The sequence below is a fragment of the Pseudophryne corroboree genome, chromosome 6 (genome assembly GCF_028390025.1).
Source record: "Pseudophryne corroboree isolate aPseCor3 chromosome 6, aPseCor3.hap2, whole genome shotgun sequence".
Taxonomy (NCBI): domain Eukaryota; kingdom Metazoa; phylum Chordata; class Amphibia; order Anura; family Myobatrachidae; genus Pseudophryne; species Pseudophryne corroboree.
In genome coordinates, this window is record NC_086449.1 from 193,567,468 (window position 1) to 193,585,167 (window position 17,700).

At 45.1% G+C, this 17,700-nt stretch overlaps 1 protein-coding gene across 2 annotated transcripts in view; it reads right to left on the reverse strand.

Annotated features, from left to right (window-relative positions):
- Nucleotides 1-17,700, reverse strand: part of MAP2K5 (mitogen-activated protein kinase kinase 5) — a 270,085-nt gene that overhangs the window by 193,148 nt on the left and 59,237 nt on the right. For both annotated transcript variants that reach the window (XM_063925546.1, XM_063925547.1), the window contains exons 5-7: nucleotides 13,059-13,099; nucleotides 6,845-6,912; nucleotides 4,427-4,475 (exon numbers count right to left, since the gene is read on the reverse strand). In XM_063925546.1, coding sequence (XP_063781616.1) covers nucleotides 4,427-4,475; nucleotides 6,845-6,912; nucleotides 13,059-13,099 — 158 coding nt within the window. The remainder of the gene's footprint in view (nucleotides 1-4,426; nucleotides 4,476-6,844; nucleotides 6,913-13,058; nucleotides 13,100-17,700) is intronic.

A 17,700-nucleotide genomic window follows, 5' to 3' on the forward strand; every position in this document is an offset into this window, starting at 1 on the left:
GGTCCTCTCTAGTGAATACTGTTGAAAAAAACTCATTTAGTGTGTCCGCTATGTCATTATCATTTTTGCTTAAGTCTCCCAACTTGTCTTTTAAAGGGCCTATACTCTCCTTCTTTAATCTCTTGCTATTAATGTATTTAAATAATTTTTTGGGATTCGCTTTGCTTTCCTTTGCTACTAGTTTTTCAGTTTCTACTTTAGCCGCTCTTATTTCCTTTTTGAAAATTTTGTTACATTCCTTATAGTGCTGAAATGACTCTGCTTCCCCGTCAGATTTGTATTTTTTAAATGCTCGCCTTTTCTTGCCCATAAGTTCCTTAATCTTTTTGTTAAGCCACATCGGTTTATGATTTTTATTCCTTTTTTTGCTGCTCATAGGAATAAATTTGAGTGTATTTTTAGCTAGCAGGAATTTTAGTACCTCCCATTTCTCCGTAGTATTTTTTCCTAAAAACAAACCTTCCCATTCAATATCCCTGAAAAATACCCTCATCTTTTCAAAATTTGCTTTGCTAAAGTCTAGAGTCCTAGTTGAGCCAGTATAGGGCTGTTTATGGAAACTGATATTGAATGTGACCATATTGTGGTCGCTGTTTCCTATGGGTTCCCCTACTATAATACCTGATACCAAATCCCCATTGTTTGTTAATACCAGGTCTAAGATTGCATTGTAACTAGTTGGTTCCTCAATTAGTTGGACTAAGTAGTTATCATTAAGTGTGTTTAAAAACATATTGCCCCTAGCAGTATCACATGAATCGTTTTTCCAGTTTATCTCTGGATAGTTAAAATCTCCCATCACTACTATGTCTCCTACTCCTGCTGCTCTTTCAATTTGCTTTAGTAACAATTCCTCATCAGATGCGTTGATACCAGGCGGCCTATAGCATACACCCAATACTAACTTTTTTTATTCCCTTTTCCCCGCATGCAATTTCTACCCATAATGTCTCGACAGTGTCTACAGTCCCCTCCTGAATATCTTCCCGTATACAAGAACAATAGTATTTAGCTATATATATATGTAAAATAGTGTAGCTGAAAATGCTGTGGAATGCTGTGGAATGGAAACTAGGTATTGCAAACCTGTATTACAGATAGACAGATGGATATCAAAATAAAGAATATTCAGTTGTACAGCTATAGTCAAACAAGCATATCCCTGCACAAATATTGCTATTTATTTACCCCATGATGGCTTTATAAAAGCCTTGTGACTACAGACTATGAACTGAATTTATTGTAGCACAGTCTGTGATGAATAATTTATCACTGGATTTAAAGGACCACTAAACCTAAACTGGAGCTTGTAGCATAGGAAATAGTTACTAATGACGTTCAAAAACTAAATATTTTAGGAAAGTTGGCAACAATTGTTTTTTTTTTTGTTAGACATGGCTTCTTCTCTGCAGGTCTACTCAAAAATATAGGGGATGATGCAGAGCTGAACGTGTGCTCTTCTGCGGAGAGCACTTTGCTTATTATTGCACTGCACATGCTCTAGAACAAAGTGTATGCAACTACCACATCTACACTTATGACTAGGGGGGCATTCTCTTGTAGGTTTGGTGGATGCAAAGTGAATTTATTAGCAAAATGATTGACCGCCATGGTCCATTTGGGGGAGGTAACGGGGAGTGGTGGCAAAAATGCAGGCATTTTGGGAGCATCGTTGAGGCTGACACTACAAAGCCGCATGTAGCTGCAGTGTCTCTGGCGTCTTACTTCCTGTGGCCATTCTGTGTGGCAACAGTGCCGCGAGAAATTTGATAATCGTCTGATCGGAGAACGATGCTGCATATTTGTAAGCAGTTGCTGGAATTAGCCAAGCTGCCGGTGGGCATCTCAATACAAATCCAGGTGGTGGCATCATTAGCATGTGTTTGCACAACTGCTGCATATACATTCGCAGCAGCGAAAGTGTATTTGTGTACAACTCTGCATCAAAAGTGGTGGGTGTGGGTGTGTGGACACAAATGCGGGCTACGCAAAGTTGGACTGAAGTGTAAATATATGTCTATTTCCAGGTGCATCATGTATAGGCTGATGCGACTGTGTACTGATGATGATGACGATGATGATGATAAGAATCAAACCAAGCGTACAGATAGGGTGTGGACACAGCACAAAGACGCCTACAGCTCTGCATGTGGGGAGCACACACACTCACGCAACGGAGGAGAACATACAAGATTTCTGTCCACCTCTGGGAAAGCGTCCGGAGATAAATTGAGCCGTTTGCAGTTGATAAGTTAGTAAGTATAGCTCTCTCTCTCTCAGCAGCATAAGATCTGTGTGTACTGTGTTTTGCTTAAGGCAATGGCAACAAATCACTATGCAACTAACGTTAGGTTCATTAGTTAGTGATCAGGTTAGGCTGTGCCAACGACAGTTCTGCATAACCCAGAGTATCCCAAATCACAGCGAGTAAATTTAGAGTGAACAAGGAAAGGGACTCTCCCGTGCACTAGCCACAATGCTTCCTATCAAGTACTGACACTATCAATAAGGGATCAATACCAGTATTCACCCAGAGTGACAGGAAAGAAATAAATATTTATACCACATAACCTGTATCAATGCAGCACTATTCCTGGCCTGTCAATATCTGATTAACTTGAGGAATGGCTTCTCGTTTTCTATTAATGATTAATAAGGACTCGTATTAACCCTGCAGCTGCTGGGAGCTTATGCGTCATAAACCCTCACTTTGGTCATTAATCTGATAACTAAAAATTGGTTTTCTAAACCAAGACTATGGTGGAATGCACTATGGAGTCTTCTTTCTTTTTATTAGTGGCGTGAGGAGTGAGAGCAATACTCTTCCATTAATGAAAGAAGTTCACTGATATCTGATGGTGGAGTGTTCAGTGTGAGTATATGGTGAGAGTGTGATAGATGTGTGTTTAGTGGGAGGGGGTGAATGAAGGACAGAGGCAGAAAGGAGGGGCAGCTTAATTGTCTTCTTGACATGCTAAACTATGACAACTTGATTCATGAAATGCCGATGAGTCTTGGAGGGGGTCACGCAGGGAAGATGCCGAGATAATTAAGATTTCAAGCATCTGAACAAGGAAGGGAAGTGAGCAGCAGTTAGGAAATCAATAAGACCCTTTTATTTGCAGTGACACAGATGTCTTGGCCAATTGCTCCTAATAGGCAGGCTTGATAGCATCGGGCAGCTGCCTCCCTAGAGCTGGGAGAGGGAGACGGCTGTTTATCATATGCACAAATCCCACGTGGCACCACTACAGGCAGTAAAGACGGACCAGCGCTAGACGCACCTACCAAACATAAAGTCGGGTCCAGACAACAGCAGAGCAGATGTGTAAATGTAACACTATAAAGTAATTCAAGGTTTACAGATATAATTAATGGTAGACAGCTGAGATCTCAAAACTGGAAACTATTTTTTATAGTAGGGCTGTGGCTTATCCTTTCCCTCCAGGGAACCGAGTTCTACTCTAAGCAAGACCAGGTCAAATCCAAAGCAGGATCAGACACATTGTGGTTACTGAATCTTTCTGACGTAGCTGAACACATCTGTCTGGAGTAGGAACTAGAGAAACTAGTTAGCAGTGGCATCCACATTCCCCTCCAACTACACGCTCTCACTCATTTATCACTATCACTTTGGCGGACAGACCCCACCACTCAGATCTTCTGGAAGACGGTCACATGTCACAAGGCCTTGTCTACATAAAGCAACAGTGAACATACAACATTTGGTGTAGAGAGTTTGACTTTTTAGTCATGTATCTCTTTTTAAATGTATCTCCGCACTTACTCATGCCAAAAGGTGTCCTGTGACTATTGTTCAATCTGGCCACACGCGGGTGGGATTTCTCCTGTCATTTTACACTTACCACCAAGCCTGATCATGAGCCTATAAATTTCAAGAGGATCGCTATCTGGCATTGTGCCGGTTTTCAGGCTGCATACCCTGCGATACTGGGCCACCTACCAAAGGCTGGATGCGATATTGCAATATGTCAAGATTTAAACAGTAAGTTAAAGAGAGAATGAAAAGTCAGCAAGACTCAGTGGTATAACATAAATGCTTCCGCAGACATTTGCCAACATCAAATAACAGATTACTAATCCTCACTGATGGAAAGGATTTAAAAGTAATAACAAAAAAACTGATTCCTCTTTGATATATTTAGAAGACAAGCACTGTACAGAAAAATGGAGAAACGAAAATACTCCATTATTCCCAGCACATTTATATGCTGTACTTAATAACGTTGAATATATTTCTGTCTCTACATCTGTATAACAACACTGTACGCTAATGTTCTCATTAAAGATATATCAAATATGCAAAAATGTCTAATGTAAATAGGAAACAACTATAGCCTACTGCGTGCCTTTCTACATGTATGACTATAACGTGTGTATTGCATGTAATAAGGGCATTGCTTACCTGGCCATTAGCCAAAATCTTTTTTAGTTCTGCAGATGATGTCTTGAGGCTGTAAGACAGGACATTACACCGTGTTAAAAGGGGTTTCCCACCACCTAAGACCCTTACTAAACCTCCCCTTTTACAAAAGTACTATGGTTGGGACACTAACCTAAGAGTTACACTGGTCATTCTATTAAGTAGGGTCCGAGATTCACAAGCAGCCAGGACCTCTGCTGATCAACTTCAGCCCAGCTGGATTCTAAGTAGCAGGAGAGGTCCGACACCGCAGCTCTAAGGCATTTAATTAGAACCAGAGTCCCATCTTATCTCCTTTGGAGAGCCTGGTGGCGTCGCAGGTGCTATATGTGTCATTACTGAGCTAAAGAGAGAGAATACTGGGGGTTCTAAAGGAACAGCATCCACTAATAACTATTATCGGGAAAGGAGATTTAGTAAAGTTCCAAAATAGAATGAAAAATCCCTTTAATAACTTTGCACAGAACAACAGCTCAGTCACACTTGCTGAATATTCCTGTTCCATCTGACAGTGTCCATTTTGTCTAGAGCCTGTATTGCTTATCACTGAGCATTAACCACCTCCCAGTGCACCTAAAAACACATGTTCTTGACTGGTGCAAAATGTGGCACTGCTGACCCACTGGAAAACTCCTTCTGCAAAAAGACTGTGCACATCCATAAACAGCCTTCTCCACCCCACTCGCTCATTTTAATAAGGCAATCTGATTTTTTCCCCCTAATACCTATTTAGCAGGTTGAACCACCGATCCACATTTGCATCCCCACAGATGTTGCCAAACTGGTCTGCAAAGACATGGCCTTACTGTTAGGGTCTCCTGCTCTGTGCTGCCACGTCGTCATGGCAACCGGGAGACAAGTGCTAGCGGAGTAACCTGAGCGTAGCCGATACTCCGGTTCGGGTCTTTTGCTGTGCAGTGGTTACAGGCTCTGTGCACGGCAGGGGATCCGGTGCTGGTTTTTGTGCTCACAGTCTGTGAGGTCTGAGTGGGGCGTGGACAGCACCTGCTATATAAACCCTCTTCTCAGGTTAGGCAGATGCTGCTGAATCTTTGTTGGTTAGTCAGTTCCTGAAAGCTAGCTAGTACTGTGTAAACTTTGTATTTGTTTGTTGCTTACTGCAAATAGGCCTTGGGATTTGGTATTACACTCTGCCAATCCAGACCTAGCAGTAAGACTGGAGTCAGTCGTTTAACCTGCTGGGGTTCTTTTGCTACTCTGTGAACCTAGCAGGTTTGCGGCTGTATTCTCAGACTTGCCTGCCAAAATCCTCTCTCACTGTGCAAGGTGTTCAGGTGTCAGTTTAGTGGCAGTAAGCTGAACCAGTGCACTGCAAGTGAGGACTAGGATTGTGGAGACTCTCCTTGTGTCTATTATTCCATCTCTGACCAAGGAGTTTACTGCCACACCCGTTGGTAACCCTTTAGGGTTTTGCTGTTGCCCTTAGCAACAGCATTTCGGGTTCTCTACGTATTAAATCACAACATCTCGCTTCTTTCCATCTGAGCATTCCTAATACTAGGGAGACACCCAGTTTCTTAGCCTTTGGGCTTCTCTGTTCACTTTGTGCTTATTTTGTTACCCTATCACCTTCTGTGTATGTAATGTCATATTCCCCAGTCTGTCTGTGAGTTCATTTGTTTTGCATCCCTCTCCGTTCAGACACCAGTACATTCCTGCTGGCACTGGTGTGCATAACACTTACCCATAAAATGAGAACATAGAAACAGAGAAAGTGACGGCAGGTAAGTACCACTGGGCCCATCTAGTCTGGCCCTTTTTTACCTTTTGTTAACCTCAACCTTATTTGATCCTTAGTTCTTTGTAAGGATATTCATAGGTCTATCCCAAGCATGTTTACATTTACTGTCTTAGCCTCAACCATCTCTGCTGGGTGGCTTTTCCACTTATCCACTACCCTTTCAGTGAAGTGATTCTGCACAAACGTAGGCATGTGATCTGACAACAAAACCCTTTTGCAGGCTGGTAACTGATGCACACAGCCATAGCTTTCATTAACTCTCCAATCTACTGTACTGCAGAGAGTTCCCCACTAGCCTAGTAGTCAGAGGCAGAAGTCTGCACAAAGATGGACATAATAATCATATCACAAATCTCCAGAGCACTGAGGAGTGAGTAATATAGGGTTAGGACCCTGATGGATGTACACATGTAGTAGGTCGTGCTTCAGTCCCCTTATTAACCATCCGTGGTTTATTTCCATTATTTTCCACTCACTGCCTCAGCCATTAAGTTGTTCCTAGACAGTCTGAGAACCACACACACACACATCTCGTGCTCACTGCTTCTTCTGGAACACAGCCCCGAGGTGCTGCGGCTGTAGGTGGCTGACTGATACTGAGCAGTAAAGTGCACTCATTAACCTGCACACACACTCACCTATTGCTGGGCATATTGTCTGACACTGAAGGGCTGCTGCTACCAGATGGTCCTGCTCTGGTGTTCACCTGACAAGAAAGAGAACAAATGGATTTTTGTTTCCTTTTCATTAATATTACCTTTATATCCAACATTAAAATGAAGAATGCGGATTTGCAAAGCATTTTATTAGGACCTGGCAAATGTGAATAGAAAAACAAAAATAAAAATGAACCATTTTAATTGGAGAAAAAAAAAATCACACTCATCTCTTGTTCTTTTATATGGAGGGGAGATGGCTATCTAAAGAACTCCGTACACGTGGACTCTTTCTGCATGATATGCAACGTCAAACACATCGCCCCGTATCTTTACATGTATTGATATAAGATAATATGGTTTGCACTGATAGAGTAACACAACAACAACAAATAATAGAACAGCGCCATCAGGAGCCCAATTTATTATGAAAATCAACATATTTTTGTTTGTTCCTATGAACTGAACCATTCTGAAAAAGTTTTGTTTATGTATTCTGCAAAATTTGTAGAAAACTAAATGATTCCCCAAAAAAATAAGAATTTACTTACCGATAATTCTATTTCTCGGAGTCCGTAGTGGATGCTGGGGTTCCTGAAAGGACCATGGGGAATAGCGGCTCCGCAGGAGACAGGGCACAAAAGTAAAGCTTTCCGATCAGGTGGTGTGCACTGGCTCCTCCCCCTATGACCCTCCTCCAAGCCAGTTAGGTACTGTGCCCGGACGAGCGTACACAATAAGGGAGGAATTTTGAATCCCGGGTAAGACTCATACCAGCCACACCAATCACACCGTACAACTTGTGATCTAAACCCAGTTAACAGTATGATAACAGCGGAGCCTCTGAAAAGATGGCTCACAACAATAATAACCCGATTTTTGTAACTATGTACAAGTATTGCAGATAATCCGCACTTGGGATGGGCGCCCAGCATCCACTACGGACTCCGAGAAATAGAATTATCGGTAAGTAAATTCTTATTTTCTCTATCGTCCTAGTGGATGCTGGGGTTCCTGAAAGGACCATGGGGATTATACCAAAGCTCCCAAACGGGCGGGAGAGTGCGGATGACTCTGCAGCACCGAATGAGAGAACTCCAGGTCCTCCTTAGCCAGGGTATCAAATTTGTAGGATTTTACAAACGTGTTTGCCCCTGACTAAATAACCGCTCGGCAAAGTTGTAAAGCCGAGACCCCTCGGGCAGCCGCCCAAGATGAGCCCACCTTCCTTGTGGAATGGGCATTTACATATTTTGGCTGTGGCAGGCCTGCCACAGAATGTGCAAGCTGAATTGTATTACACATCCAACTAGCAATAGTCTGCTTAAAAGCAAGAGCACCCAGTTTGTTGGGTGCATACAGGATAACAGCAAGTCAGTTTTCCTGACTCCAGCCGTCCTGGAACCTATATTTTCAGGGCCCTGACAACATCTAGCAACTTGGAGTCCTCCAAGTCCCTAGTAGGTGCAAGGCACCACAATAAGCTGGTTCAGGTGAAACACTGACACCACCTTAGGGAGAGAACTGGGGACGAGTCCGCAGCTCTGCCCTGTCCGAATGGACAAACAAATATGGGCTTTTTTGAGAAAAAAACCACCAATTTGACACTCGCCTGGTCCAGGCAAGGGCCAAGAACATGGTCACTTTTCATGTGAGATGCTTCAAATCCACAGATTTGACTGGTTTTAAACCAATGTGATTTGAAGAATCCCAGAACTACGTTGAGATCCCACAGTGCCACTGGAGGCACAAAAGAGGGTTGTATATGCAATACTCCCTTGACAAAGTTCTGGACTTCAGGAACTGAAGCCAATTCTTTCTGGAAGAAAATTGACAGGGCCGAAATTTGAACCTTAATGGACCCCAATTTGAGGCCCATAGACACTCCTGTTTGCAGGAAATGCAGGAATCGACCGAGTTGAAATTTCTTTGTGGGGCCTTCCTGGCCTCACACCACGCAACATATTTTCGCCACATGTGGTGATAATGTTGTGCGGTCACCTCCTTTCTGGCTTTGACCAGGGTAGGAATGACCTCTTCCGGAATGCCTTTTTCCCTTAGGATCCGGCGTTCCACCGCCATGCCAACAAACGCAGCTGCGGTAAGTCTTGGAACAGACATGGTACTTGCTGAAGCAAGTCCCTTCTTAGCGGCAGAGGCCATAAGACCTCTGTAAACATCTCTTGAAGTTCCGGGTACCAAGTCCTTCTTGGCCAATCCGGAGCCATGAGTATAGTTCTTACTCCTCAACGTCTTATAATTCTCAGCACCTTAGGTATGAGAAGCAGAGGAGGGAACACATACACCGACTGGTACACCCACGGTGTTACCAGAACGTCCACAGCTATTGCCTGAGGGTCTCTTGACCTGGCGCAATACCTGTCCCGTTTTTTGTTCAGACGGGACGCCATCATGTCCACCTTTGGTATTTCCCAACGGTTTACAATCATGTGGAAAAAACTTCCCGATGAAGTTTCCACTCTCCCGGGTGGAGGTCGTGCCTGCTGAGGAAGTCTGCTTCCCAGTTTCCATTCCCGGGATGAAACACTGCTGACAGTGCTATCACATGATTTTCCGCCCAGCGAAAAGTCCTTGCAGTTTTTGCCATTGCCCTCCTGCTTCTTGTGTCGCCCTGTCTGTTTACGTGGGCGACCGCCGTGATGTTTTTCCCACTGGATCAATACCGGCTGACCTTGAAGCAGAGGTCTTGCTAAGCTTAGAGCATTATAAATTTACCCTTAGCTCCAGTATATTTATGTGGAGAAAAGTCTCCAGACTTGATCACACTCCCTGGAAATTTTTTCCTTGTGTGACTGCTCCCCAGCCTCTCGGGCTGGGCTCCGTGGTCACCAGCATCCAATCCTGAATGCCGAATCTGCGGCCCTCTAGAAGATGAGCACTCTATAACCACCACAGGAGAGACACCCTTGTCCTTGGATATAGGGTTATCCGCTGATGCATCTGAAGATGCGATCCGGACCATTTGTCCAGCAGATCCCACTGAAAAGTTCTTGCGTGAAATCTGCCGAATGGAATTGCTTCGTAGGAAGCCCCCATTTTCTACCAGGACCCTTGTGCAATGATGCACTGTTTTTAGGAGGTTCCTGACTAGCTCGGATAACTCCCTGGCTTTCTCTTTCGGGAGAAACACCTTTTTCTGGACTGTGTCCAGAATCATCCCTAGGCACAGCAGACGTGTCGTCGGGATCAGCTGCGATTTTGGAATATTTAGAATCCACCCGTGCTGTTGTAGCAGTATCCGAGATAGTGCTACTCCTACCTCCAACTGTTCCCTGGACTATGCCCTTATCAGGAGATCGTCCAAGTAAGGGATAATTAAGACGCCTTTTCTTCGAAGAAGAATCATCATTTCGGCCATTACCTTAGTAAAGACCCGGGGTGCCGTGGACAATCCAAACGGCAGCGTCTGAAACTGATAGTGACAGTTCTGCACCACGAACCTGAGGTACCCTTAGTGAGAAGGGCAAATTTGGGACATAGAGGTAAGCATCCCTGATGTCCCGGGACACTATATAGTCCCCTTCTTCCTGTTCGTTATCACTGCTCTGAGTGACTCCATCTTGATTTGAACCTTGACATTCCAATCTGTACCCCTGGGATACTACTTGTAGGATCCAGGGGTCCTGTACGGTCTCAGCGCCATGCTGAGAACTTGTCAGAAGCGGTGGAACGCTTCTGTTCCTGGGAATGGGCTGCCTGCTGCAGTCTTCTTCCCTTTCCTCTATCCCTGGGCAGATATGATCTTATAGGGACGAAAGGACTGAGGCTGAAAAGACGGTGTCTTTTTCTGCAGAGATGTGACTTAGGGTAAAAACGGTGGATTTTCCAGCAGTTGCCGTGGCCACCAGGTCCGATGGACCGACCCCAAATAACTCCTCTTCCTTTATACGGCAATACACCTTTGTGCCGTTTGGAATCTGCATCACCTGACCACTGTCGTGTCCATAACATCTTCTGGCAGTTATGGACATCGCATTTACTCTTGATGCCAGAGTGCAAATATCCCTCTGTGCATGTCGCATATATAGAAATGCATCCTTTAAATGCTCTATAGTCAATAAAATACTGTCCCTGTCAAGGGTATCAATATTTTTAGTCAGGGAATCCGACCAAGCCACCCCAGCTCTGCACATCCAGGCTGAGGCGATCGCTGGTCGCAGTATAACACCAGTATGTGTGTATATACTTTTTATGATATTTTCCAGCCTCCTGTCAGCTGGTCCTTGAGGACGGCCCTATCTATAGACGGTACCGCCACTTGTTTTGATAAGCGTGTGAGCGCCTTATCCACCCTAAGGGGTGTTTCCCAACGCGCCCTAACTTCTGGCGGGAAAGGGTATACCGCCCATAATTTTCTATCGGGGGGAACCCACGCATCATCACACATTTTATTTAATTTATCTGATTCAGGAAAAACTATGGTAGTTTTTTCACATCCCACATAATACCCTCTTTTGTGGTACTTGTAGTATCAGAAATATGTAACACCTCCTTCATTGCCTTTAACGTGTGGCCCTAATAAGGAATACGTTTGTTTATTCACCGTCGACACTGGATTCAGTGTCCCTGTCTGTGTCTGTGTCGACCGACTAAAGTAAACGGGCGTTTTAAAACCCCTGACGGTGTTTTTGAGACGTCTGGACCGGTACTAATTGTTTGTCGGCCGTCTCATGTCGTCAACCGACCTTGCAGCGTGTTGACATTATCACGTAATTCCCTAAATAAGCCATCCATTCCGGTGTCGACTCCCTAGAGAGTGACATCACCATTACAGGCAATTGCTCCGCCTCCTCACCAACATCGTCCTCCTACATGTCGACACACACGTACCGACACACAGCACACACACAGGGAATGCTCTGATAGAGGACAGGACCCACTAGCCCTTTGGAGAGACAGAGGGAGAGTTTGCCAGCACACACCAAAAACGCTATAATTATATAGGGACAACCTTATATAAGTGTTTTCCCTTATAGCATCTTTTTTATATATTTCTAACGCCAAATTAGTGCCCCCCCTCTCTGTTTTAACCCTGTTTCTGTAGTGCAGTGCAGGGGAGAGCCTGGGAGCCTTCCCTCCAGCCTTTCTGTGAGGGAAAATGGCGCTGTGTGCTGAGGAGATAGGCCCCGCCCCTTTTTCGGCGGCCTCGTCTCCCGCTCTTAACGGATTCTGGCAGGGGTTAAATATCTCCATATAGCCTCCGGAGGCTATATGTGAGGTATTTTTAGCCAAAATAGGTTTTCATTTGCCTCCCAGGGCGCCCCCTCCCAGCGCCCTGCACCCTCAGTGACTGCCGTGTGAAGTGTGCTGAGAGGAAAATGGCGCACAGCTGCAGTGCTGTGCGCTACCTTTAGAAGACTGAGGAGTCTTCTGCCGCCGATTCTGGACCTCTTCTTATTTCAGCATCTGCAAGGGGGCCGGCGGCAAGGCTCCGGTGACCATCCAGGCTGTACCTGTGATCGTCCCTCTGGAGCTGATGTCCAGTAGCCAAGAAGCCAATCCATCCTGCACGCAGGTGAGTTCACTTCTTCTCCCCTAAGTCCCTCGTTGCAGTGATCCTGTTGCCAGCAGGACTCACTGTAAAATAAAAAACCTAAGCTAAACTTTTCTAAGCAGCTCTTTAGGAGAGCCACCTAGATTGCACCCTTCTCGGCCGGGCACAAAAATCTAACTGGCTTGGAGGAGGGTCATAGGGGGAGGAGCCAGTGCACACCACCTGATCGGAAAGCTTTACTTTTGTGCCCTGTCTCCTGCGGAGCCGCTATTCCCCATGGTCCTTTCAGGAACCCCAGCATCCACTAGGACGATAGAGAAATACAAATTACAAGTTCTTTAAAATATTTTCTGTACATAGAGGCTTACAGTATCTCTGTCCTATCTGACTTCCAGTATCCAAATACAGTTTCCGGAAGCTCTTACGCATCTATATGCTAATTGCGCGGATAGCCTCCAGTGCAGTCGAGGGGTTAATGTCAAGTGAACTGGCAATGAAAGAAGTGTGAGTTCTGGAGATGTCCTGTACTCACAGGCACCCGCCCTGCCAGGAAACGTAGACCTGCTTGTCAGCAGTGCTGAAAGTAGAGTGTTGTGAAGGTTTTTTTTTGACGTTTCAATAAGTGGAACACAGCATTTCAAATCCATCCAACTTTACTGAAACAATTATTGAAATTCCTACCTTGAGGCCATGTATGTTCCGCTTCCCGGGAGGCTTGCAGGCTGCAACAGTAATAGACTAAATTGTAGATCACATCGGGGCCATTTACAATCCCCCCCACCCCCCTTCCTTTGAAATGAATCGTTTAAAAAGAAATGAGAGTGACACCAAAATTAGCAGCGAGGAATGATTGAAGAGAGGCTCTCTGAGCAGAGAGAGAAGTCCCTGAAGACAGGATCCTTTCTGTGAAATCACACACCCTCCTGACACCGTCTCATCTAAATTCTAATTTCTGCTTAAAACACATAATAAAACACACACACACACACACACACACACACACACACACACACACACACACAGTAAGCTAAAACTGATTGTGTGCTGCCCTTAATTCCACATTCTGGAGCAGGTGCTGCGATACTGGGAATTCCGTGCAATAGGAAGAACTGACTATTCATATTAATATCCAGGATGCTTGCCACGTGCCTCCTGTCAGCACAGGGCGTCTTATTAAATGTTCCTAATATCTTTCTTGGAAAAGGGCAGTCCGGGCTGATTACAGGCCACAGACAGGAGCCTTGTGTATTCTAGTCCTATCTGAATTGTGACACACAGACGGCATCCAGGTATAAATAATAGTGACCCGCCAGACAGAGAATACTCCAACCTCAATAAGGAATCTGGAATTAAATCTGCAGATTTATGCCAATTACATTTGATTAACCCTCTCTTTGCCAGAGTAAATGTCGAGAAAGTTGACCCTTTGAAAGATGAAAGTTAGTCACATGTTCACTTCTCTAAAATAACACTCTACCGCACAAACTGTATTGGAAGAAGTAGCAGGTTTAGTCTCAGGGCCTCTTGGCATTAATGTAAAGTATGAATATATATTATTTAGTTTTATCTGCACTGGGGTAGATCAGAATGGCTGCCAAGCGCTAGAATCTGAATGTCATGGTAAGCCTTTGAGAATACCTTTACATAAACTCATTATTTGTGCACAGATAAAGACAATATGCAGGAAGGGGATTCATAGTCGATTCATGGGATTACGAAGTAGCGAGAGGTGTGGGGGCAAACAGGAGCTCACTGCAGCTATATAATTCCACAGCATTGCACTGTCTGTCACTGCAACATGACAAATAAAGATGATTATTATGAATATAATCACGCTCACAGGTCTTGGCTCACACAGAGCAGGCTGCTCCCTTTTCGCGTCCCCTGCACGCCACAAATTGTTGTTAAAGTCACTGTCAATTTTGATTGATTGTCTTGAAGTAAAGAATTACATTTTTTGCCCCCTGCTCTGTCTCGCTGGAATGCATATTTAACCCCTGCTGTGTCAGCGGAGAGTGTGCTGTGCCCCAGCTATTAACAATCGTCACGCACTCTATAATTACTGCACACATCAATAAGCCTTTGTGCAACGCAGCAAGATGTGAAGTCATGTTACAGCGCGGGTGGGTGTGCAGCAGGGAACAGGTGTAAGGCTTCCGGATAGTGCTGCTGCAGAATGCACGTGTAAACATTTGTCTGGGGTGATGCTAGTGTATATACAAATGCACTTTGTGAATAACCAGGACGGGTGAGCTGGTGCCTAGGTAAGGACATCACATGAGGATCTATATGCCCATGGTGTAATGTGCTCTAATGCCACACTGATGCAAATAGGTCCAGGAAATTTGTAGGCCGTGTTCCGCTATCACGTTGGTGAAAAGCGATGGTATCACACCACACAGTTTGTAAAGCTAAAACAAAAGAAACACTGCTCATAAAAGCTGCATCTCTGCCATGGTACAAAAAATAAAGCAGAGCGGAAATATTTCTACTCTGTCATATGGGAGCAATGTAGCTGTAAGAAACACGGCATACAGCGTTTTCTCTCCAAATCTAGGAGGGGCCACCCTTTTTATTTTGGTCTGACAAAGTGGACAGGTTACGTATTCAAGCACTGCTGTTTGCCATCACCTTCTAGTAAAAGATTTTGATCCACAGGATAAAAGACATGTAAAGCCTTGGTATCAAAAGTAATATGAGTTGGAACCCAAAACTAACATATACTAACCTGTAGGGGGAAATATGTAAACCTATAGATTTGAATAAGGGTGTTCTATGTGTATTTTCATATATTTCCTAGACTTAATTTCCTATTTACTTTAGATATAATATATCCATGTGCCCAGAAGTTCAATCCTACTCTTCTTTAGATCTCCCTCCTATTAGTGACACCTGAAGTTACTGCCTAACGGTTTCATCAGACTAGATTATGAATGGTAAGTACCAGTGGACTCTCGTAAACTGGGTACACAAGGGGGGTAATTCCAAGTTGATCGCAGCAGGATTTTTGTTAGCAATTGGGCAAAACCATGGCCCTCATTCCGAGTTGTTCGCTCGTTATTTTTCCTCGCATCGGTGCGATTAGTCGCAAACTGCGCATGCGCAACGTTCGCAGTGCGTCTGCGCCAAGTAAATTTGCTAAAAATTTGGTATTTTACTCACGGCTTAACGAAGAAATTTCTTCGTTCTGGTGATCGGAGTGTGATTGACAGGAAGTGGGTGTTTCTGGGCGGAAACTGCCCGTTTTATGGGCGTGTGTGAAAAAACGCTGGCGTTTCTGGGAAAAACGCGGGAGTGTCTGAAGAAACGGGGGAGTGTCGGGGCGAACGCTGGGTGTGTTTGTGACGTCAAACCAGGAACGAAACTGACTGAACTGATCACAACGGCTGAGTAAGTCTGGAGCTACTCAGAAACTGCTAAGAAATTTCTATTCGCAATTCTGCGAATCTTTCGTTCGCAATTCTGCTATGCTAAGATACACTCCCAGAGGGCGGCGGCTTAGCATGTGCAATGCTGCTAAAAGCAGCTAGCGAGCGAACAACTCGGAATGAGGGCCCATGTGCACTGCAGGGGAGGCAGATATAACATGTGCAGAGAGAGTTAAGGTGAGTACACACTAATAGATATATCTGCAGATCAATTGATCTGCAGATATATCTATGGACGGATCGAGCAGTGTGTTCAGCATACACACTGCTCGATCCGTCGGGGACTGACGTCATGAACTGGGCGGGCGTGTACACACGCCCGCCCAGTTCAGCTGTCAATCACCGCCGGCCGCCGCAGCATGTGTACGGGCGGTCGGCCGACCGCCCCGTACACACACAGCGACGCGCCAATATATCGGTAGATATATTGGCCGTCGGCTGTGCTGCGCGGCCGACGCGATACGTCTGTGAACGACGGAGTTCACAGACGTATCGGCCGTACACACTGGCCGACGGTCCCGCGATATATCGGCCGTTCAAGAGAACGGCCGATATATCGACCAGTGTGTACGGGCCTTTAGATTTGGGTGGGGTGTGTTCAATCTGCAATCTAATTTGCAGTGTAAAAATAAAGCAGCCAGTATTTATCCTGCACAGAAATAAAATAACCCACCCAAATCTAACTCTCTCTGCACGTTATATCTGCCTCCCCTGCAGTGCACATGGTGTTGCCCAATTGCTATCAAAAATCCTGCTGCGATCAACTTGGAATTACCCCCAATATACAATATAATGTGCGATACTGGGACTTTTGACCAATCTGGACGCAGTGGGGAATTTCCCATTAGACACATGAGGCATGTAGCTAGGGGCACCACTTGTTGGGGGCGGCACTTAGATTCTTGTTTTAGTACCGTCAGTCCAACATTTACAAGTAAATACAAAATATTTCCAATGCCATAGCATATATTATTATTATAAGAATATTAAATTGATAATTATCAAATGAGGGCTTGTATCCAAGCAATGAAAATTGGAAGAGGGTGGCGGCCTTTACTGTGATGCCTCGGGGCACCCTGATCTCTGAATCCGCCCATTACCATTATATAGTGTGTATGCCCAATCCATCATTCACTGAATCATCCCACCGGATGTGCCCCATGTCCAACATCCATGCCCGGTGTTGTTACATGCAGCATTAGTGTTCACTCTAGGCTGTTTTAGTAGGGTGCTGTGCCCTGCCCTTTTGGTGGTGCCCTGCTAAAACAGCCTGCCCTGTGCCTTCCCCACCCGCGGGCCGCAATGTCCACATTTATGCACCGCCGGCTGAATATATAAGGGGGAGGCTTGGGGGCAGCCCAGTATGTCAAGATTTCTAATGCCTTTGAACAATGGACCTATAGGCTTCATATATACAAAGATTCAGAGTTACTACCAATCAAGTGCATCCAGTGATAAACTTCCAGTAATAAACAGGTTAAATTCAAAACAGTGTTTCTGACACTACCAATGTATAATTAACCTCCCCATCACGATAGCTATAAAACATGTGCTAAGAGGTTTTGGCCCCGGTACCAACAATGTCAATCCGAATTTTTTTAAAGTCAGATTGACATTGTTGGATCCGAGGAGATGAGACGGGGGAGCGGGGACACGTCATGACGGCGAGCATGTGATGGGGATCATGTGAGGAGAGGAGCGGGCCGGGTGATGAGGAGAGGAAACAGCAGCAGCACGGACGGACACCGGCGCTCAGCATAGAGGACCCACTCGCCAGACGTGGAGGAGAGAAGCGGGCCGGGTGAGGAGAGGAAACAGCAGCAGCAAGGACGGACACCGGCGCTTAACATACAGGACCCGCCCGCCGGACGTGACAGCACGGGTTTTGAGCGGCG